This window comes from Misgurnus anguillicaudatus, chromosome 17 (genome assembly GCF_027580225.2).
Source record: "Misgurnus anguillicaudatus chromosome 17, ASM2758022v2, whole genome shotgun sequence".
NCBI classification, from domain to species: Eukaryota; Metazoa; Chordata; class Actinopteri; order Cypriniformes; family Cobitidae; genus Misgurnus; species Misgurnus anguillicaudatus.
The window spans coordinates 24207370-24231435 of record NC_073353.2 but is presented as its reverse complement, the minus strand read 5'-3'; the positions used below and the strand labels follow the sequence as shown (position 1 = coordinate 24231435).

Sequence of the window (24066 nt, the reverse complement as noted above, 5' to 3'; positions counted from 1 at the left end):
TTGGCTTGACAAAGCCTGGCCTGAACGTTAAAAACGGTTTGACAGAAGTTTAGTTTAGTAGGCTATCTGGCTGTTAGTATGTTTAAGTATGAAGCTAGCCTGATTTAACATAAAGCTAGCATGATTAGCCTGAAGCTAGCATGAAGCTAACATGATTAGCATGAAGCTAGCATCAAGTTAGCATGATAAGCATGAAGCTAGCATGATGCTAACATGAAATAGCATGAAGCTAGCATGATGCTAACATGAATTAGCATGAAGCTAGCATGAAGCTAACATGATTAGCATGAAGCTAGCATCAAGTTAGCATGATTAGCATGAAGCTAGCATGATGCTAACATGAAATAGCATGAAGCTAACATGATGCTAACATGAATTAGCATGAAGCTAGCATGAAGCTAACATGATTAGCATGAAGTTAACATGAAGTTAACATGATTAGCATGAAGCTAGCATGATGTTAACATGTATTAGCATGAAGTTAGCATGATGCTAACATGAATTAGCATGAAGCTAGCATGATGCTAACATGAATTAGCATGAAGCTAGCATGATGTTAACATGAATTAGCATGAAGCTAGCATGATGCTAACATGAATTAACATGAAGCTAGCATGATGCTAACATGAATTAGCATGAATTAGCATGATGCTAACATGAATTAGCATGAAGCTAGCATGATGCTAACATGAATTAGCATGAAGCTAGCATGATGCTAACATGAATTAGCATGAAGCTAGCATGATGCTAACATGAATTAGCATGAAGCTAACATGAATTAGCATGAAGCTAACTTGAAATAGCATGAAGCTAGCATGATGCTAACATGAATTAGCATGAAGCTAGCATGATGCTAACATGAATTAGCATGAATTAGCATGATGCTAACATGAATTAGCATGAAGCTAGCATGATGCTAACATGAATTAGCATGAAGCTAACTTGAAATAGCATGAAGCTAGCATGATGCTAACATGAATTAGCATGAAGCTAGCATGATGCTAACATGAATTAGCATGAAGCTAGCATGATGCTAACATGAATTAGCATGAAGTTAGCATGATGCTAACATGAATTAGCATGAAGCTAGCATGATGCTAACATGAATTAGCATGAAGCTAGCATGATAATAACATGAATTAGCATGAAGTTAGCATGATGCTAACATGAATTAGCATGAAGCTAGCATGATGCTAACATGAATTAGCATGAAGCTAACATGAAGGTAACATGAATTAGCATGAAGCTAGCATGATGCTAACATGAATTAGCATGAAGCTAGGACGATGCTAACATGATTTAGCATGAAGTTAGCAAGATTTATTATGAAATTAGCATAAAGCTAGCATGAAGCTAGCATGAAGCTAGTATGACTTAGCTTGAAGCTAGCATGAAGCTAACATGACCAAAAGACCCAACCCCCATGTCTCTATGATGTTCGGATCCAGAGATATATGGCTTTGTTTATTATGTTGCTAGGGTGCTCATATTTGGTTGCTAGGGGCGTGGCTTAATAGCTCAATAAGAATCCTTAGAGACTGATTGGATGCCTGAGTAAAATGAGCCCACCCCCATGTCTCTGTGACACTGTGCTGCAAAGATATTCATCTGGGCATTTTATAATGGCAGTCTATGGGAGATGTTGCTAGGGTGCCCAAAAATGGTTGCTAGGGGCGTGGCTTAATTGCTATGGGATGATCCAGAGAGACTGATTGGATGTCCGAGTAAAATGAGCCCACCCACTTATCTCTACGACACTGTAAAGCAAAGATATCCCATCTGGAACGTTTTTATTCCCTTATATGGGCGTGTTTCCTGCCCCGTTATAAGTCAATGGGGAATTTTGGGGGCCTCTTACACCCCAGGGGTGAAACTTACACCCCAATGTGATGTATGTTCTTACACAGCCTGCCAGCCTCTTCAAATGTGGTAAACCACAAGTTTCTACAAAATTCTCGCTCGCAGCTAGAACCCGTCAAAGTTTGTCCAATGTTAAGTCAATGGGACTTTCGGAATTTTTATTTCCCGTTTTAGGAATTCTGTAAGTCGGATCCCTTCAAAAAGTCATAGCACACTTCTTCAGACCAGTTAGAATGTCCGTGGAAAATTTGGTGGATGTAGCTTGAAAGCTGTAGGACGAGTTAGCTGCAGAAATTTAGTCTCAGAAGAAAAATAATAATAACTAGATAGGTACATTTCCTGAAGAAAATGTGAAGTGGTGCTTGCCGTGGCAAATTTCGGGGGGCAATATATGATTATACGTCCAGTCACGAGTAAAACGATCCAAACCCCGTGTCTCTACGATGTTCTGATGCCGAGATATAAGGCTTTGTTTATTCTGTTGCTAGGGTACTGTATTTGGTTGCTAGGGAGAAAATTGGTATTCACTAGTGATTACACTCCGACTCACAAGTAAAACGGTCCAACCCCCATGTCTCTACGATGTTCTGATGCGGAGATATAAGGCTTTGTTTATTCGGTTGCTAGGGTAGTGTATTTGGTTGCTAGGGAGAAAATTGCCATCCATTAGTGATTACATTCCGAGTCACGAGTCAAACGCTCCAACCCCCGTTTCTCTACAATGTTCTGATAGGGAGATATAAGGCTTTGTTTATTTGGTTGCTAGGGTACTGTATTTGGTTGCTAGGGAAAAATTTGACATCCAATGGTAATTACACTCCGGGTCACGAGTCAAACGGTCCAACCCCCATGTCTCTAAGATGTTCTGATGCGGAGATATAAGGCTTTGTTTACTCTGTTGCTAGGGTACTGTATTTGGTTGCTAGGGAAAAAATTGACATCCACTAGTGATTACACTCTGAGTCACAAGTCAAACGGTCCAACCCCCGTGTCTCTACGATGTTCTGATGCAGAGATATAAGGCTTTGTTTACTCTGTTGCTAGGGTACTGTATTTGGTTGCTAGGGAAAAAATTGGCACCCACTAGTGATTACCCTCCGAGTCACGAGTCAAACGGTCCAAACCCCGTGTCTCTACGATGTTCTGATGCGGAGATATAAGGCTTTGTTTACTCTGTTGCTAGGGTACTGTATTTGGTTGCTAGGGAAAAAATTGGCATCCACTATTGATTACCCTCCGAGTCACGAGTCAAACGGTCCAACCCCCGTGTCTCTACGATGTTCTGATGCGGAGATATAAGGCTTTGTTTACTCTGTTGCTAGGGTACTGTATTTGGTTGCTAGGGAAAAAATTGGCATCCACTAGTGATTACCCTCCGAGTCACAAGTCAAACGGTCCAAACCCCGTGTCTCTACGATGTTCTGATGCGGAGATATAAGGCTTTGTTTACTCTGTTGCTAGGGTACTGTATTTGGTTGCTAGGGAAAAAATTGACATCCACTAGTGATTACACTCTGAGTCACAAGTCAAACGATCAAACCCCCGTGTCTCTACGATGTTCTGATGCAGAGATATAAGGCTTTGTTTACTCTGTTGCTAGGGTACTGTATTTGGTTGCTAGGGAAAAAATTGGCATCCACTAGTGATTACCCTCCGAGTCACGAGTCAAACGGTCCAACCCCCCGTGTCTCTACGATGTTCTGATGCGGAGATATAAGGCTTTGTTTATTCGGTTGCTAGGGTTCTCAAATTTGGTTGCTAGGGGCGTGGCTTGGGAGTGGCCAATGATGTGCCAAATTGTTACACCCCTAATCACAAGTAAAACGGTCCAACCCCCGTGTCTCTACGATGTTCTGATGCCGAGATATAACTGTTTGAATTTTATGTTGCTAGGGTGCTCAAAAGTGGTTGCTAGGGGCGTGGCTTAGTAAGTCTTTAAGGATCCTGAGAAACTAATTGGATGCCTGAGTAAAATGAGCCCACCCCCATGTCTCTATGACACTGTGGTGCAAAGATATCCATCTGGGCATTTTATAATGGCAGTCTATGGGAGATGTTGCTAGGGTGCCCAAAATTGTTGCTAGGGTTACCTTACACCCCATTGTGGGGGACGTCCTGAAAGAGTCTAGCACCCTCTTCAAATGTTGTGACCCACATGGTTCTACGAAATCCTTGCTCGTACCTATGACCCGTCAAAGTTTTTCGCAATGTTAAGTCTATGGGATTTTCGCCCATTGACTTTGAATGGGAAATTTCGGGTGCCTCTTACACCCCAGGGGTACAAGGTATACCCCATTGTGATGAATGTTCTTAAAGAGCCTACCACACTCTTCAAATGTTGTAACCCACATGTTCCTACAAAATACTTGAGCAGAGCTATGACCCTTCAAAGTTCGGCGCAATGTTAAGTCAATGGGATTTTTCGGGTGGTTTTTCGCCCCCCTTTCAAAAACCCTGCACCCGATTGCTTAAAAAAGATATAGCCCGCGTCCCCTCAATAATCCGGTCAAGTTGATCCCTCTTTTATGGCTCTACGACAAACCGTGCGGGACGAGTTACGCGCCGAAATTTTGTGCAGACATAAGAATAAAGATATAACTAGATAGAAAAGTTTGTTGACAAACTTTATGTTGGCTTGACAAAGCCTGGCCTGAACGTTAAAAACGGTTTGACAGAAGTTTAGTTTAGTAGGCTATCTGGCTGTTAGTATGTTTAAGTATGAAGCTAGCCTGATTTAACATGAAGCTAGCATGATTAGCCTGAAGCTAGCATGAAGCTAACATGATTAGCATGAAGTTAGCATGATTAGCATGAAGCTAGCATGATGCTAACATGAAATAGCATGAAGCTAGCATGATGCTAACATGAATTAGCATGAAGCTAACATGATTAGCATGAAGCTAGCATGAAGCTAACATGATTAACATGAAGTTAGCATGATGCTAACATGAATTAGCATGAAGCTAGCATGATGCTAACATGAATTAGCATTAAGCTAACATGATGCTAACATGAATTAGCATTAAGCTAGCATGATGCTAACATGAATTAGCATGAAGCTAGCAGGATGCTAACATGAATTAGCATGAAGCTAGCATGATGCTAACATGAATTAACATGAATTAGCATGAAGTCAGCATGAAGCTAACATGATGCTAACATGAATTAGCATGAAGCTAGCATGATGCTAACATGAATTAGCATGAAGCTAGCATGATGCTAACATGAATTAGCATGAAGCTAGCACGATGCTAACATGAATTAGCATGAAGCTAGCATGATGCTAACATGAATTAGCATGAAGTTAGCATGATGCTAACATGAATTAGCATGAAGCTAGCATGATGCTAACATGAATTAACATGAAGCTAGCATGATGGTAATATGAATTAACATGAAGCTACCATGAAGCTAGCATGATGCTAACATGAATTAGCATGAAGCTAGCATGATGCTAACATGAATTAGCATGAAGCGAGCATGATGCTAACATGAATTAGCATGAAGCTAGCATGATGCTAACATGAATTAGCATGAAGCCAGCATGATGCTAACATGAATTAGCATGAAGCTAGCATGATGCTAACATGAATTAGCATAAAGTTAGCATGATGCTAACATGAATTAACATGAAGCTAGCATGAAGCTAGCATGATGCTAACATGAATTAGCATGAAGCTAGCATGATGCTAACATGAATTAACATGAATTAGCATGAAGTTAGCATGAAGCTAGCATGATGCTAACATGAATTAGCATGAAGCTAGCATGATGCTAACATGAATTAGCATGAAGCTAGCATGATGCTAACATGAATTAGCATGAAGCTAGCACGATGCTAACATGAATTAGCATGAAGCTAGCACGATGCTAACATGAATTAGCATGAAGCTAACATGATGCTAACATGAATTAGCATGAAGTTAGCATGATGCTAACATGAATTAGCATGAAGCTAGCATGATGCTAACATGAATTAACATGAAGCTAGCATGATGCTAATATGAATTAACATGAAGCTAGCATGAAGCTAGCATGATGCTAACATAAATTAGCATGAAGATAGCATGATGCTAACATGAATTAGCATAAAGTTAGCATGATGCTAACATGAATTAACATGAAGCTAGCATGAAGCTAGCATGATGCTAACATGAATTAGCATGAAGCTAGCATGATGCTAACATGAATTAGCATGAAGCTAGCATGATGCTAACATGAATTAGCATTAAGTTAGCATAATGTTAACATGAATTAGCATGAAGCTAGCATGATGCTAACATGAATTAGCATGAAGCTAGCATGATGCTAACATGAATTAGCATGAAGCTAGCATGATGCTAACATGAATAAGCATGAAGTTAGCAAGATTTATTATGAAATTAGCATAAAGCTAGCATGAAACTAGCATGAAGCTAGTATGACTTAGCTTGAAGCTAGCATGAAGCTAACATGACCAAAAGACCCAACCCCCATGTCTCTATGATGTTCGGATCCAGAGATATAAGGCTTTGTTTATTATGTTGCTAGGGTGCTCATATTTGGTTGCTAGGGGCGTGGCTTAATAGCTCAATAAGAATCCTTAGAGACTGATTGGATGCCTGAGTAAAATGAGCCCACCCCCATGTCTCTGTGACACTGTGCTGCAAAGATATCCATCTGGGCATTTTATAATGGCAGTCTATGGGAGATGTTGCTAGGGTGCCAAAAAATGGTTGCTAAGGGCGTGGCTTAATTAATATGGGATGATCCAGAGAGACTGATTGGATGCCTGAGTAAAATGAGCCCACCCCCATGGCTCTATGACACTGTAAAGCGAAGATATTCCATCTGGAACGTTTCTATTCCCTTATATGGGCGTGTTTCCTGCCCCGTTATAAGTCAATGGGGAATTTTGGGGGCCTCCTACACCCCAGGGGTGAAACTTACACCCCAATGTGAGGTATGTTCTCACAGTGCCTGTAAGCCTCCTTAAATATGGTAAGCCACAAGTTTCTACAAATTTCTCACTCGGAGCTATGACCTGTCAAAGTTTGTCGCAATGTTAAGTAAATGGGACTTTTCGGAAGTTTTACGTCCCGTTTTAGGAATTCTGTAAGTCGGATCCCGTCAAAAAGATATAGCACACTTCTTTAGACCAGTCAGAATGTCCATGGAAAATTTTGTGGATGTAGCTTGAAAGCTGTCGGACGAGTTAGCCGCAGAAATTTTAGTCTCAGAAGAAGAAGAAGAAGAAGAAGAAGAAGAAGAATAACTAGATAGGTACATTTCCTGAAGAAAATGTGAAGTGGTGCTTGCCGTGGCAAATTTAGGGGGACAGTATATGTTTATACTCCATACCACAAGTAAAACAATCCAACCCCCGTGTCTCTACGATGTTCTGATGCGGAGATATAAGGCTTTGTTTACTCTGTTGCTAGGGTACTGTATTTGGTTGCTAGGGAAAAAATTGGCATCCCATAATGATTACACTCTGAGTCACGAGTCAAACGGTCCAACCCCTGTGTCTCTACGATGTTCTGATGCGGAGATATAAGGCTTTGTTTACTCTGTTGCTAGGGTACTGTATTTCGTTGCTAGGGAAAAAATTGGCATCCCATAATGATTACACTCTGAGTCACGAGTCAAACGGTCCAACCCCCGTGTCTCTACGATGTTCTGATGTGGAGATATAAGGCTTTGTTTACTCTGTTGCTAGGGTACTGTATTTGGTTGCTAAGGGGAAAATTGGCATCCCATAATGATTACACTCTGAGTCAAGAGTCAAACGGTCCAACCCCCGTGTCTCTACGATGTTCTGATGCGGAGATATAAGGCTTTGTTTACTCTGTTGCTAGGGTACTGTATTTGGTTGCTAGGGAAAAAATCGGCATCCCATAATGATTACACTCTGAGTCACGAGTCAAACGGTCCAACCCCCGTGTCTCTATGATGTTCTGATGCGGAGATATAAGGCTTTGTTTACTCTGTTGCTAGGGTACTGTATTTGGTTGCTAGGGAAAAAATTGGCATCCCATAATGATTACACTCTGAGTCACAAGTCAAACGGTCCAACCCCTGTGTCTCTACGATGTTCTGATGCGGAGATATAAGGCTTTGTTTACTCTGTTGCTAGGGTACTGTATTTGGTTGCTAGGGGAAAAAATGGCATCCCATAATGATTACACTCTGAGTCACGTATCAAACGGTCCAACCCCCGTGTCTCTACGATGTTCGGATGCCGAGATATAACTGTTTGAATTTTATGTTGCTAGGGTGCTCAAAAGTGGTTGCTAGGGGCGTGGCTTAATACCTATGTAAGGATCCTGAGAGACTGATTGGATGCCTGAGTAAAATGAGCCCACCCCCATGTCTCTATGACACTGTGGTGCAAAGATATCCATCTGGGCATTTTATAATGGCAGTCTATGGGAGATGTTGCTAGGGTGGCCAAAATTGTTGCTAGGGGCGTGGCTTAAAAGCTCTGTGATGATCCTGAGGGACTGATTGGATGCCCGAGTGAAATGAGCACACCCACTTATCTCTATGACACTGTAAAGCAAAGATATCCCATCTGGAACTTTTTTATTCCCTTATATGGGCATGTTTCCTGCCCCATTATAAGTCAATGGGAAAATTCGGGTGCCTCTTACACCCCAGGGGTACAACTTACACCCCATTGTGATCCATGTTCTTACAGAGTCTACCACCCTCTTCAAATGTTGTAACCCACATGTTTCTATAAAATCCTCGAGCGGAGCTATGACTCGTCAAAGTTGGGCGCAATGTTAAGTCAATGGGATTTTTCGGGTGGTTTTTCGTCCCCCTTTCGGAAATCCTGCACCCGATCGCTTATAAAAGTCATAGCACACCTCTCCTCAATAAGCCGGTCGATTTGAGCCCTCTTTCATGGGTCTACGACAAACCGTGCGGGACGAGTTAGGTGCCGAAAAAACGTGCAGACATAAGAATAATAATTATAATAATAAGTATGCAAGATAGTAATAGTGATGCCTTGCATAAATGCAAGCACCACTAATAAGTTTAACTACAATAACAGTATGTTGGCTTTGTCAAGCCAACATAATAAGTTTAAATACAATATCAGTATGTTGGCTTTGTCAAGCCAACATAATAATAATATCCCTGAGGAATAGTAATAGTGATGCCTTGCATAAATGCAAGCACCACTAATAATAATAACTAGATAGGTACATTTCCTGAAGAAAATGTGAGTGGTGCTTGCCGTGGCAAAATTCTGGGGAACATATATGATTATACTCCAAGCCAAAAGTAAAACGATCCAACTTCCGTGTCTCTACGATGTTCTGATGCGGAGATATAAGGCTATGTTTATCCGGTTGCTAGGGTACTGTATTTGGTTGCTAGGGAAAAAATTGGCATCCCATAATGATTACACTCTGAGTCACGAGTCAAACGGTCCAACCCCCGTGTCTCTACGATGTTCTGATGCGGAGATATAAGGCTTTGTTTACTCTGTTGCTAGGGTACTGCATTTGGTTGCTAGGGAAAAAATTGGCATCCCATAATGATTACACTCCGAGTCATGAGTCAAACGGTCCAACCCCCGTGTCTCTACGATGTTCTGATGCGGAGATATAAGGCTTTGTTTACTCTGTTGCTAGGGTAGTGTATTTCGTTGCTATGGAAAAAATTGGCATCCCATAATGATTACACCCCGAGTCACGAGTCAAACGGTCCAACCCCCGTGTCTCTACGATGTTCTGATGCGGAGATATAAGGCTTTGTTTACTCTGTTGCTAGGGTACTGTATTTGGTTGCTATGGAAAAAATTGGCATCCCATAATGATTACACTCTGAGTCACGAGTCAAACGGTCCAACCCCCGTGTCTCTACGATGTTCTGATGCGGAGATATAAGGCTTTGTTTACTCTGTTGCTAGGGTACTGTATTTGGTTGCTAGGGAAAAAATTGGCATCCCATAATGATTACACTCGGAGTCACAAGTCAAACGGTCCAACCCCCGTGTCTCTACGATGTTCTGATGCCGAGATATAAGGCTTTGTTTACTCTGTTGCTAGGGTACTGTATTTGGTTGCTAGGGAAAAAATTGGCATCCCATAATGATTACACTCCGAGTCACGAGTCAAACGGTCCAACCCCCGTGTCTCTACGATGTTCGGATGCCGAGATATAACTGTTTGAATTTTAAGTTGCTAGGGTGCTCAAAAGTGGTTGCTAGGGGCGTGGCTTAATACATATGTAAGGATCCTGAGAGACTGATTGGATGCCTGAGTAAAATGAGCCCACCCCCATGTCTCTATGACAGTGTGATGCAAAGATATCCATCTGGGCATTTTATAATGGCAGTCAATGGGAGATGTTGCTAGGGTGCCCAAAATTGTTGCTAGGGGCGTGGCTTAATAGCTCTGGGATGATCCTGAGAGACTGATTGGATGCCCGGGTGAAATGAGCCCACCCACTTATCTCTACGACACTGTAAAGCAAAGATATCCCATCTGGAACTGTTTTATTCCCTTATATGGGCATGTTTCCTGCCCCATTATAAGTCAATGGGCAATTTCGGGTGCCTCTTACACCCCAGGGGTACAACTTACACCCCAATGTGATGTATGTTCTTACAGAGTCTACCACCCTCTTCAAATGTTGTAACCCACGTGTTTCTACAAAATCCTCGAGTGGAGCTATGACTGGTCAAAGTTGGGCGCAATGTTAAGTCAATGGGATTTTTCGGGTGGTTTTTCGCCCCCCTTTCGAAAATCCTGCACCCGATCCCTTAAAAAAGATATAGCACACCATTCCTCAATAAACCGGTCAATTTGGGCCCTCTTTTATGGGTCTACGACAAACCGTGTGGGACGAGTTACGCGCCGAAATTTGTGCGACATAAGAATAAAGATATAAAAATAACTAGATAGAAAAGTTTGTTGACAAACTTTATGTTGGCTTGACAAAGCCTGGCCTGAACGTTAAAAACGGTTTGACAGAAGTTTAGTTTAGTAGGCTATCTGGCTGTTAGTATGTTTAAGTATGAAGCTAGCCTGATTTAACATAAAGTTAGCATGATTAGCCTGAAGCTAGCATGAAGCTAACATGATTATCATGAAGCTAACATGATTAGCATGAAGCTAGCATCAAGTTAGCATGATTAGCATGAAGCTAGCATGATGCTAACATGAAATAGCATGAAGCTAGCATGATGCTAACATGAATTAGCATGAAGCTAGCATGAAGCTAACATGATTAGCATGAAGCTAGCATCAAGTTAGCATGATTAGCATGAAGCTAGCATGATGCTAACATGAATTAGCATGAAGTTAGCATGAAGCTAGCATGATGCTAACATTAATTAGCATGAAGCTAGCATGATGCTAGCATGATGCTAACATGAATTAGCATGAAGCTAGCATGATGCTAACATGAATTAGCATGAAGCTAGCATGATGCTAACATGAATTAGCATGAAGTTAGCATGATGCTAACATGAATTAGATTGAAGCTAGCATGATGCTAACATGAATTAGCATGAAGCTAGCATGATGTTAACATGAATTAGCATTAAGCTAGCATGATGTTAACATGAATTAACATGAAGCTAGCATGATGCTAACATGAATTAGCATGAAGCTAGCATGACGCTAACATGAATAAGCATGAAGTTAGCAAGATTTATTATGAAATTAGCATAAAGCTAGCATGAAACTAGCATGAAGCTAGTATGACTTAGCTTGAAGCTAGCATGAAGCTAACATGACCAAAAGACCCAACCCCCATGTCTCTATGATGTTCGGATCCAGAGATATAAGGCTTTGTTTATTATGTTGCTAGGGTTCTCATATTTGGTTGCTAGGGGCGTGGCTTAATAGCTCAATAAGAATCCTTAGAGACTGATTGGATGCCTGAGTAAAATGAGCCCACCCCCATGTCTCTGTGACACTGTGCTGCAAAGATATCCATCTGGGCATTTTATAATGGCAATCTATGGGAGATGTTGCTAGGGTGCCCAAAAATGGTTGCTAGGGGCGTGGCTTAATTGCTATGGGATGATCCAGAGAGACTGATTGGATGCCTGAGTAAAATGAGCCCACCCCCATGTCTCTATGACACTGTAAAGCGAAGATATTCCATCTGGAATGTTTTTATTCCCTTATATGGGCGTGTTTCCTGCCCAGTTATAAGTCAATGGGGAATTTTGGGGGCCTCCTACACCCCAGGGGTAAAACTTACACCCCAATGTGAGGTATGTTCTCACAGTGCCTGTCAGCCTCCTTAAATATGGTAAACCACAAGTTTCTACAAATTTCTCACTCGGAGCTATGACCCGTCAAAGTTTGTCCAATGTTAAGTCAATGGGACTTTTGGAATTTTAAATTCCCGTTTTAGGAATTCTGTAAGTCGGATCCCGTCAAAAAGATATAGCACACTTCTTCAGGCCAGTTAGAATGTCCGTGGAAAATTTGGTGGATGTAGCTTGAAAGCTGTCGGACGAGTTAGCTGCAGAAATTTCGCTCAGAAGAAGAATAATAATAATAATAAGTTTAAATACAATATCAGTATGTTGGCTTTGTCAAGCCAACATAATAATAATATCCCTGAGGAATAGTAATAGTGATGCCTTGCATAAATGCAAGCACCACTAATAATAATATCCCTGAGCAATAGTAATAGTGATGCTTTGCATAAATGCAAGCACCACTAATAATAATATCCCTGAGCAATAGTAATAGTGATGCTTTGCATAAATGCAAGCACCACTAATAATAAGTATGAGGAATAGTAATAGTGATGCCTTGCATAAATGCAAGCACCACTAACTAGATAGGTACATTTCCTGAAGAAAATGTGAAGTGGTGCTTGCCGTGGCAAATTTCGGGGGACAGTATATGATTATACTTCCAGTCACGAGTAAAACGATCCAAACCCCGTGTCTCTACGATTTTCTGATGCACAGATATAAGGCTTTGTTTATTCGGTTGCTAGGGTACTGTATTTGGTTGCTAGGGAGAAAATTGCCACCCACTAGTGATTACACTCTGGGTCACGAGTCAAACGGTCCAACCCCCATGTCTCTACGATGTTCTGATGCGAAGATATAAGGCTTTGTTTATTTGGTTGCTAGGGTAGTGTATTTGGTTGCTAGGGAGAAAATTGCCATCCACTAGTGATTACCCGCCGAGTCACGAGTCAAACGGTCCAACCCACGTGTCTCTAGGATGTTCTGATGCGAAGATATAAGGCTTTGTTTATTTGGTTGCTAGGGTAGTGTATTTGGTTGCTAGGGAGAAAATTGGCATCCCATAATGATTACACTCCGAGTCACGAGTCAAACGGTCCAACCCCCGTGTCTCTACGATGTTCTGATGCGGAGATATAAGGCTTTGTTTACTCTGTTGCTAGGGTACTGTATTTGGTTGCTAGGGGAAAAAATGGCATCCCATAATGATTACACTCCGAGTCACGAGTCAAACGGTCCAACCCCTGTGTCTCTACGATGTTCTGATGCGGAGATATAAGGCTTTGTTTACTCTGTTGCTAGGGTACTGTATTTGGTTGCTAGGGAAAAAATTGGCATCCCATAATGATTACACTCCGAGTCACAAGTCAAACAGTCCAACCCCCGTGTCTCTACGATGTTCTGATGCAGAGATATAAGGCTTTGTTTACTCTGTTGCTAGGGTACTGTATTTGGTTGCTAGGGAAAAAAATGGCATCCCATAATGATTACCCTCCGAGTCACGAGTCAAACGGTCCAACCCCCGTGTCTCTACGATGTTCTGATGCGGAGATATAAGGCTTTGTTTACTCTGTTGCTAGGGTACTGCATTTGGTTGCTAGGGAAAAAATTGGCATCCCATAATGATTACACTCTGAGTCACGAGTCAAACGGTCCAACCCCCGTGTCTCTACGATGTTCTGATGCGGAGATATAAGGCTTTGTTTACTCTGTTGCTAGGGTACTGTATTTGGTTGCTAGGGAAAAAATTGGCATCCCATAATGATTACACTCCGAGTCAGGAGTCAAACGGTCCAACCCCCGTGTCTCTACGATGTTCTGATGCGGAGATATAAGGCTTTGTTTACTCTGTTGCTAGGGTACTGTATTTGGTTGCTAGGGGAAAAAATTAGCATCCCATAATGAATTACACTTTGATTCACGAGTCAAACGGTCCAACCCCCGTGTCTCTACGATGTTCTGATGCTGAGATATAACCGTTTGAATTTTATGTTGCTAGGGTGCTCAAAAGTGGTTGCTAGGGGTGTGGCTTAATACCTATGTAAGGATCCTGAGAGATTGATTGGATGCCTGAGTAAAATGAGCCCACCCCCATGTCTCTATGACACTGTGCTGCAAAGATATCCATCTGGACATTTTATAATGGCAGTCTATGGAAGATGTTGCTAGGGTGCCTAAAATGGTTGCTAGGGGCGTGGCTTAATAGCTCTGGGACTACCCTGATAGACTGATTGGATGTCTGAGTAAAATGAGCCCACCCCCTTGTATCTACGACATTGTAAAGATAATATCCCATCTGAAAATGTTTGTATTCCCTTATATGGGCATGTTTCCTGCCCCATTATAAGTCAATGGGAATTTTCGGGTGCCTCTTACACCCCAGGGGTACAACTTACACCCCAATGTGATGTATGTTCTTACAGAGCCTACCAACCTCTTCAAATAATGTAACCCACATGTTCCTACAACATCCTCAAGCGGAGCTATGACTCGTCAAAGTTGGGCGCAATGTTAAGTCAATGGGATTTTTCGGGTGGTTTTTCGCCCCCCTTTCGAAAATCCTGCACCCGATCGCTTATAAAAGTCATAGCACACCTCTCCTCAATAATCCGGTCGATTTGAGCCCTCTTTCGTGGGACTACAACAAACCGTGCGGGACGAGTTACGCGCCGAAAAAGTGTCCAGACATAAGAATAATAATAAGTATGAGCAATAATAATAGTGATGCCTTGCATAAATGCAAGCACCACTAATAATAAGTATGAGGAATAATAATAGTGATGCCTTGCATAAATGCAAGCACCACTAATAAGATTAAGATGAACTAGATAGAAAAGTTTGTTGACAAACTTTATGTTGGCTTGACAAAGCCTGGCCTGAACGTTAAAAACGGTTTGACAGAAGTTTAGTTTAGTAGGCTATCTGGCTGTTAGTATGTTTAAGTATGAAGCTAGCCTGATTTAACAAAGCTAGCATGATTAGCCTGAAGCTAGCATGAAGCTAACATGATTAGCATGAAGCTAGCATGATGCTAACATGAAATAGCATGAAGCTAGCATGATGCTAACATGAATTAGCATGAAGCTAGCATGAAGCTAACATGATTAGCATGAAGCTAGCATGAAGTTAACATGATTAGCATGAAGCTAGCATGATGCTAACATGTATTAGCATGAAGTTAGCATGATGCTAACATGAATTAGCATGAAGCTAGCATGATGCTAACATGAATTAGCATGAATTAGCATGATGCTAACATGAATTAGCATGAAGCTAACATGAAGCTAACATGAATTAGCATGAAGCTAACTTGAAATAGCATGAAGCTAGCATGATGCTAACTTGAAATAGCATGAAGCTAGCATGATGCTAACATGAATTAGCATGATGCTAACATGAATTAGCATGAAGCTAGCATGATGCTAACATGAATTAGCATGAAGCTAGCATGATGCTAACATGAATGAGCATGAAGTTAGCATGATGCTAACATGAATTAGCATGAAGCTAGCATGATGCTAACATGAATTAGCATGAAGCTAGCATGATGCTAACATGAATTAGCATGAAGTTAGCATGATGCTAACATGAATTAGCATGAAGCTAGCATGATGCTAACATGAATTAGCATGAAGCTAGCATGATGCTAACATGAATTAGCATGAAGCTAGCATGATGCTAACATGAATTAGCATGAGGTTAGCATGATGCTAACATGAATTAGCAGAAGCTAGCATGATGCTAACATGAATTAGCATGAAGCTAACATGAATTAGCATGAAGCTAGCATGAAGCTAGTATGACTTAGCTTGAAGCTAGCATGAAGCTAACATGACCAAAAGACCCAACCCCCATGTCTCTATGATGTTCGGATCCAGAGATATAAGGCTTTGTTTATTATGTTGCTAGGGTGCTCATATTTGGTTGCTAGGGGCGTGGCTTAATAGCTCAATAAGAATCCTTAGAGACTGATTGGATGCCTGAGTAAAATGAGCCCACCCCCATGTCTCTGTGACACTGTGCTGCAAAGATATTCATCTGGGCATTTTATAATGGCAGTCTATGGGAGATGTTGCTAGGGTGCCCAAAAATGGTTGCTAGGGGCGTGGCTCAATTGCTATGGGATGATCCAGAGAGACTGATTGGATGTCCGAGTAAAATGAGCCCACCCACTTATCTCTACGACACTGTAAAGCAAAGATATCCCATCTGGAACGTTTTTATTCCCTTATATGGGCGTGTTTCCTGCCCCGTTATAAGTCAATGGGGAATTTTGGGGGCCTCTTACACCCCAGGGGTGAAACTTACACCCCAATGTGATGTATGTTCTTACACAGCCTGCCAGCCTCTTCAAATGTGGTAAACCACAAGTTTCTACAAAATTCTCGCTCGCAGCTAGAACCCGTCAAAGTTTGTCCAATGTTAAGTCAATGGGACTTTCGGAATTTTTATTTCCCGTTTTAGGAATTCTGTAAGTCGGATCCCTTCAAAAAGTCATAGCACACTTCTTCAGACCAGTTAGAATGTCCGTGGAAAATTTGGTGGATGTAGCTTGAAAGCTGTAGGACGAGTTAGCTGCAGAAATTTAGTCCCAGAAGAAAAATAATAATAATAATAATAACTAGATAGGTACATTTCCTGAAGAAAATGTGAGTGGTGCTTGCCGTGGCAAAATTCTGGGTAACATATATGATTATACTCCAAGCCAAAAGTAAAACGACCCAACTCCCGTGTCTCTACGATGTTCTGATGCGGAGATATAAGGCTTTGTTTACTCTGTTGCTAGGGTACCGTATTTGGTTGCTAGGGGGAAAATTGCCATCCACTAGTGATAACCCTCCGAGTCACGAGTCAAACGGTCCAACCCCCGTGTCTCTACGATGTTCTGATGCGGAGATATAAGGCTTTGTTTACTCTGTTGCTAGGGTACTGTATTTGGTTGCTAGGGAAAAAAATTGCCATGCACTAGTGATTACCCTACGAGTCACGAGTCAAACGGTCCAACCCCTGTGTCTCTACGATGTTCTGATGCGGAGATATAAGGCTTTGTTTACTCTGTTGCTAGGGTACTGTATTTGGTTGCTAGGGAAAAAAATGGCATCCACTAGTGATTACCCTCCGAGTCACGAGTCAAACGGTCCAACCCCCGTGTCTCTACGATGTTCTGATGCGGAGATATAAGGCTTTGTTTACTCTGTTGCTAGGGTACTGTATTTGGTTGCTAGGGAAAAAAATGGCATCCACTAGTGATTAACCTCCAAGTCACGAGTCAAACGGTCCAACCCCCGTGTCTCTACGATGTTCTGATGCGGAGATATAAGGCTTTGTTTATTCGGTTGCTAGGGTTCTCAAATTTGGTTGCTAGGGGCGTGGCTTGGGAGTGGCCATTGATGTGCCCAATTGTTACACCCCTAGTCACGAGTCAAACGGTCCAACCCCAGTGTCTCTACGATGTTCTGATGCCGAGATATAACTGTTTGAATTTTATGTTGCTAGGGTGCTCAAAAGTGGTTGCTATGGGCGTGGCTTAGTAAGTATTCAAGGATCCTGAGAGAGTGATTGGATGCCTGAGTAAAATGAGCCCACCCCCATGTCTCTGTGACACTGTGGTGCAAAGATATCCATCTAGGCATTTTATAATGGCAGTCTATGGGATAGGTTGCTAGGGTGCCCAAAATGGTTGCTAGGGTAACCTTACACCCCATTGTGGGGTACGTCCTGAAAGAGTCTAGCACCCTCTTCAAATGTTGTGACCCACATGTTTCTACAAAATCCTCGCTCGGACCTATGACCCGTCAAAGTTTTTCGCAATGTTAAGTCTATGGGATTTTCGCCCATTGACTTTTCATTGGGCATTTTTGGGCACCTCTTACACCCCAGAGGTACAACTTACACCCCATTGTGATCCATGTTCTTACAGAGCCTACCACCCTCTTCAAATGTTGTAACCCACATGTTTCTACAAAATCCTCGAGCGGAGCTATGACTCGTCAAAGTTGGGCCCAATGTTAAGTCAATGGGATTTTTCGGGTGGTTTTTCGCCCCCCTTTCAGAAATCCTGCACCCGATTGCTTATAAAAGTCATAGCACACCTCTCCTTAATAAACCAGTCGATTTGAGCCCGCTTTCATGGGACTACGGCAAAGCGTGCGGGACGAGTTACGCGCCGAAAAAACGTGCAGACATAAGAATAAGATATAACTAGATAGAAAAGTTTGTTGACAAACTTTATGTTGGCTTGACAAAGCCTGGCCTGAACGTTAAAAACGGTTTGACAGAAGTTTAGTTTAGTAGGCTATCTGGCTGTTAGTATGTTTAAGTATGAAGCTAGCCTGATTTAACATAAAGTTAGCATGATTAGCCTGAAGCTAGCATGAAGCTAACATGATTAGCATGAAGCTAACATGATTAGCATGAAGCTAGCATCAAGTTAACATGATTAGCATGAAGCTAGCATGATGCTAACATGAAATAGCATGAAGCTAGCATGATGCTAACATGAATTAGCATGAAGCTAGCATGAAGCTAACATGATTAGCATGAAGCTAGCATCAAGTAAGCATGATTAGCATGAAGCTAGCATGATGCTAACATGAATTAGCATGAAGTTAGCATGAAGCTAGCATGATGCTAACATGAATGCTAACATGAATTAGCATGAAGCTAGCATGATGCTAACATGAATTAGCATGAAGTTAGCATGAAGCTAGCATGATGCTAACATGAATTAGCATGAAGCTAGTATGATGCTAACATGAATTATCATGAAGCCGGCATGATGCTAACATGAAATAGCATGAAGCTAGCATGATGCTAACATGAATTAGCATGAAGCTAGCATTAAGCTAACATGAATTAGCATGAAGCTAGCATGATGCTTACATGAATTAGCATGAAGCTAGCATGATGCTAACATGAATTAACATGAAGCTAGCATGATGCTAACATGAATTAGCATGAAGCTAGCATGATGCTAACATGAATTAGCATGAAGTTAGCATGATGCTAACATGAATTAGCATGAAGCTAGCATGATGCTAACATGAATTAACATGACGCTAGCATGATGCTAACATGAATTAGCATGAAGTTAGCATGAAGCTAGCATGATGCTAACATGAATTAGCATGAAGCTAGCATGATGCTAACATGAATTAGCATGAAGTTAGCATGATGCTAACATGAATTAGCATGAAGCTAGCATGATGCTAACATGAATTAGCATGAAGCTAGCATGATAATAACATGAATTAGCATGAAGTTAGCATGATGCTAACATGAATTAGCATGAAGCTAGCATGATGCTAACATGAATTAGCATGAAGCTAACATGAAGGTAACATGAATTAGCATGAAGCTAGCACGATGCTAACATGAATTAGCATGAAGCTAGGACGATGCTAACATGATTTAGCATGAAGTTAGCAAGATTTATTATGAAATTAGCATAAAGCTAGCATGAAGCTAGCATGAAGCTAGTATGACTTAGCTTGAAGCTAGCATGAAGCTAACATGACCAAAAGACCCAACCCCCATGTCTCTATGATGTTCGGATCCAGAGATATAAGGCTTTGTTTATTATGTTGCTAGGGTGCTCATATTTGGTTGCTAGGGGCGTGGCATATTAGCTCAATAAGAATCCTTAGAGACTGATTGGATGCCTGAGTAAAATGAGCCCACCCCCATGTCTCTGTGACACTGTGCTGCAAAGATATTCATCTGGGCATTTTATAATGGCAGTCTATGGGAGATGTTGCTAGGGTGCCCAAAAATGGTTGCTAGGGGCGTGGCTTAATTGCTATGGGATGATCCAGAGAGACTGATTGGATGTCCGAGTAAAATGAGCCCACCCACTTATCTCTACGACACTGTAAAGCAAAGATATCCCATCTGGAACGTTTTTATTCCCTTATATGGGCGTGTTTCCTGCCCCGTTATAAGTCAATGGGGAATTTTGGGGGCCTCTTACACCCCAGGGGTGAAACTTACACCCCAATGTGATGTATGTTCTTACACAGCCTGCCAGCCTCTTCAAATGTGGTAAACCACAAGTTTCTACAAAATTCTCGCTCGCAGCTAGAACCCGTCAAAGTTTGTCCAATGTTAAGTCAATGGGACTTTCGGAATTTTTATTTCCCGTTTTAGGAATTCTGTAAGTCGGATCCCTTCAAAAAGTCATAGCACACTTCTTCAGACCAGTTAGAATGTCCGTGGAAAATTTGGTGGATGTAGCTTGAAAGCTGTAGGACGAGTTAGCTGCAGAAATTTAGTCTCAGAAGAAAAATAATAATAATAAGTTTAACTACAATAACAGTATGTTGGCTTTGTCAAGCCAACATAATAATAATAATAAGTATGAGGAATAGTAATAGTGATGCCTTGCATAAATGCAAGCACCACTAATAATAATAAGTTTAACTACAATAACAGTATGTTGGCTTTGTCAAGCCAACATAATAACAGTATGTTGGCTTTTTCAAGCCAACATAATAAACATTTCATCCTATCTTCATTTGTTCTCTTTTTATCACCAAATATGTGTAGATTTCTTTAAAAATACCAGATTTTGAACAAAAAGCTGATATAATTGCATTTTTGTTAAGGACTTTCAGAGCGATTAGATTCAGAACAATGATAAAAACATACACAGAGGCTGTTTCTCAATGTCAAGGAAGGATCCTACGGATGCTACGTCATCGACATTTGTTGAAGGACTGTTCTAATGTCGAGGATCCTCGGAATTGCAACCAAGGACTGAGTACTTCACTCCAAAAATATCCCATATACAGGAAAGGATGCATATGTGTATAGGATTACCGGCATTTAGAATGGACGACGTCAGACCACGCTGACATTTTCGGGCCAATCATAACGTTTTTATACAGGTGACGCGTTTACCCCCGCACTGTTTATGGACGTTTCCACACACATGCTGCTTAAAAGTCGAGCACACCTGAAGTTAACATCCACATTTCTTCAGCAAAGTTGTTTAAAACAGCTTACCATCTATTTGCCGAATTGCCGACGTCCTTAGCACATTCTCTGTGATCTGAAGCCTAATGTGCAAACGCAGGTTCTGTTTGACGTCGCCTAATGCAATGTTATCTGGTCACCAGCAACTTCGTGACCGTCAGTGTTTGCCACAGATGTGAAAACAACAAAATACGGACCGTGGATATTGATATTAAGTCATAACCCGCCATTGTTTACAAATACAACACTGAGCTCGCCGCCCACCGAGTTTACCGGTATTTTGAAACTGATGTGTGAATCCTGTCTTCCTGGTAAAAAGACGGAATGTCACTGCATGTGTGAACAGCACATTTTCATATTTACTGGTAAATTCATTCTGGTAAATTCATGGTAATTTAACAGAATTACTGTGTGAAAGAGGCTATTGTCTGGGTTAAAACTGTGATAAGTTCTCCTTTTTGAAATGACAGTATGACTTAAGTGGCTGCTTGGGTGAATGCCAGGAAATTTAAAAATATAGAGTTAGCTTTAAAGATTTAAATTGTAATTGTATATATAGCCCTCACATCAGGGTCCCATTGTCCTTTGCCTAGCTTTGTTTAACGTTATGTTAAATGTAATGTTCTGCTGATGTGAGTTGCTCTGCCATGCCTTGTGTTTGTTTTTGTTCTAAGCAATGGTAAAGATGTGTGCCAGCTCATTTGTGCATATGTATTGTAATACTCCAAAAGGGGCTTGTGAGGATATTTCATGTTGTGTTAATGTATTGCTGCTTTCCGTCTCAGTTGGTGTGTGTACTCCGGAGTGGGATGGTTTGATATGTTGGGCACAAGGTTTTCCTGGAACTCTGACCAAGACCCCCTGCCCCAGATACATTTATGATTTCAATCATGCAGGTTTGGAACATTTTTCTTTCTCTGTGTATCAAACTCTTTATGTTTTTTTTATCATTCTAAGCATAGCCTTCCAGTAAAGTCAATGTCAATCTCACAGGCCATGCCTACAGGAGGTGCGACTCCAACGGTTCCTGGGTGCTCGCTGAGAGCTCAAACAAGACCTGGGTTAACTACACAGAATGCATTAAATCCCCAGAACCCAACAAAAAGAGAGTAAGCTACAACACAGCTGTCAGTGGTCTTCAATGGATTTAGAAGTTTCCTGACACCCCCCCCCCTTTTGTCTCCACAGCAAGTCTTTTTTGAGCGACTTCATGTCATGTACACAGTAGGCTATGCCGTTTCCTTCAGCTCCCTTCTTGTGGCCATATTTATTATTGGCTATTTCAGGTAAGTAACTCTACATGTGTTTAATTTAGTACATGTTATAAAAGGTTTTACTGAATTTGTATTCTAGACTCAGTATTCCACATGCTTTCAAATTCGATCGATTTTAGTTTTGTCCAAAATTCCTTCATTCATTATTAAAGGAATACTTGTTAAGATCTATTCACACCAAAGTCAAGTATTATGTGAACAAGGTTTACATTTTGTTTTGTTTGCATGACTGTCGTTGTATAATCCACCATGTAATGAATCCACTAATCATATGCAATGTAAGTATGCAGTATACCTGCACTAAAAATGTTGCTTACCTCTCATTTATAGCACAACCCTAAAATTATATGCTTGATAGAAAATATCAGTTTATGATCCCTCTATACCAGGGGAAGGCAATGTCGGTCCTGGAGTGCTAATATCCTGCAAATTTTAGCTCCAACCCTGATAAATCCCCACCTACCTGTAATTTTTAGGTGACTCTTTAGACCTTGATTAGTTGTAGGGGAGAGCGGGGCACAACGCTTTTTGGTTTTGCCTCAATCATTCAAAAAATATTTGAATTTGATTCATTATATTTTGACACAAGCAACACACACATCTCTGCTACAAATGAACATTTGAAATTTGTTTCTGGTACTTACCATTCTTGGACAATTAGACCAAACGTGACAGAAGTGCAAACGTTACAACTTACCCCATAGGTGGGGTTATTGTAACAGGCAGGGGGGTAGTTGTAACACTTGCTAAAAATTAAGTTTACAGGCAAATATTTCAATACTATTTGGGTGATTCTCACGAAACCATTGAAACACCACGGCACTAATGATTTTAGCTTTAAAATGTGTAATATAGTAACATTAAAAGCATCAGAATTAACACAATACTGTGTTCTACCTTGCACAATGTGTGGTTTCAACATAAAAATTTATAATTACAAATTTTATCTCATTTTCTGTTGAAATTCTCATTACCGCAATGTGTCCAGCTGCGTTTTAAAATGCGTTATGTTGTAATTTAATCAAATTAACACAAAAATATTAAGAAAAAGACTACTTTAGATGACAGAAAAAATATTTACTGAATTTTCATGTATAATAATAATGAAGAAAAATTAGGAAAATTATGTGTCCATGCCTGATGTTCTCATCCTCCGCAAAACTTTTTGAGAACAGTTTAAGCACACATACAGAATTTTAATAAAGTTAGATTTTGAGTGACCAAGCACATGGACCAGTTACTTCAAGATGGCTACCAGGTAAGATCATTTTTTACAGTTAATTTGAAATATTGTCTTGTCTGAATGCTTACATGACATTTTGATTATCATTACCGCAACAGATGCTTATTAAATGTTAATTTAATTAATAGAAGCATAATACCTTGATTTTAAATGCATGTGCAGAATCTCCAAATTATGTTCTTTCAGGTTTGTGATGTCATTTTGAAAATATGTCAGTGTTGATGTTTTCTGACTGTTGCGGTAATGAGACTTATTAGGACTATTTTTTAAATTATGTTACAAAAAGTGTTAAATGATAAGTAAACGTTTTTAAATTAATGTTCCATTTACTCCAGACTTTGTTTTTCAATGTCTGGTGGGAAAAAAGTAACAATTAAACAATTTTTACATTTTCATGCTTGACATTTTTAAAACCAAGTTTTCGTGAGAATCACCCATTTTGTCTATATACTTGAAGTGGATATTGTTTATCTATCTGTCTATAATAGACAGGTATCAAC

General features: G+C 40.7%; 1 protein-coding gene across 1 annotated transcript in view; it reads left to right on the top strand.

Annotated features, from left to right (window-relative positions):
* pth2ra (parathyroid hormone 2 receptor a) overlaps window positions 1-24066 on the top strand; it is a 119487-nt gene that overhangs the window by 49026 nt on the left and 46395 nt on the right. The window contains exons 3-5 of the mRNA XM_055215596.2: window positions 21835-21945; window positions 22043-22158; window positions 22238-22335. Of these exons, the coding sequence (XP_055071571.2) occupies window positions 21835-21945; window positions 22043-22158; window positions 22238-22335 (325 nt within the window). The remainder of the gene's footprint in view (window positions 1-21834; window positions 21946-22042; window positions 22159-22237; window positions 22336-24066) is intronic.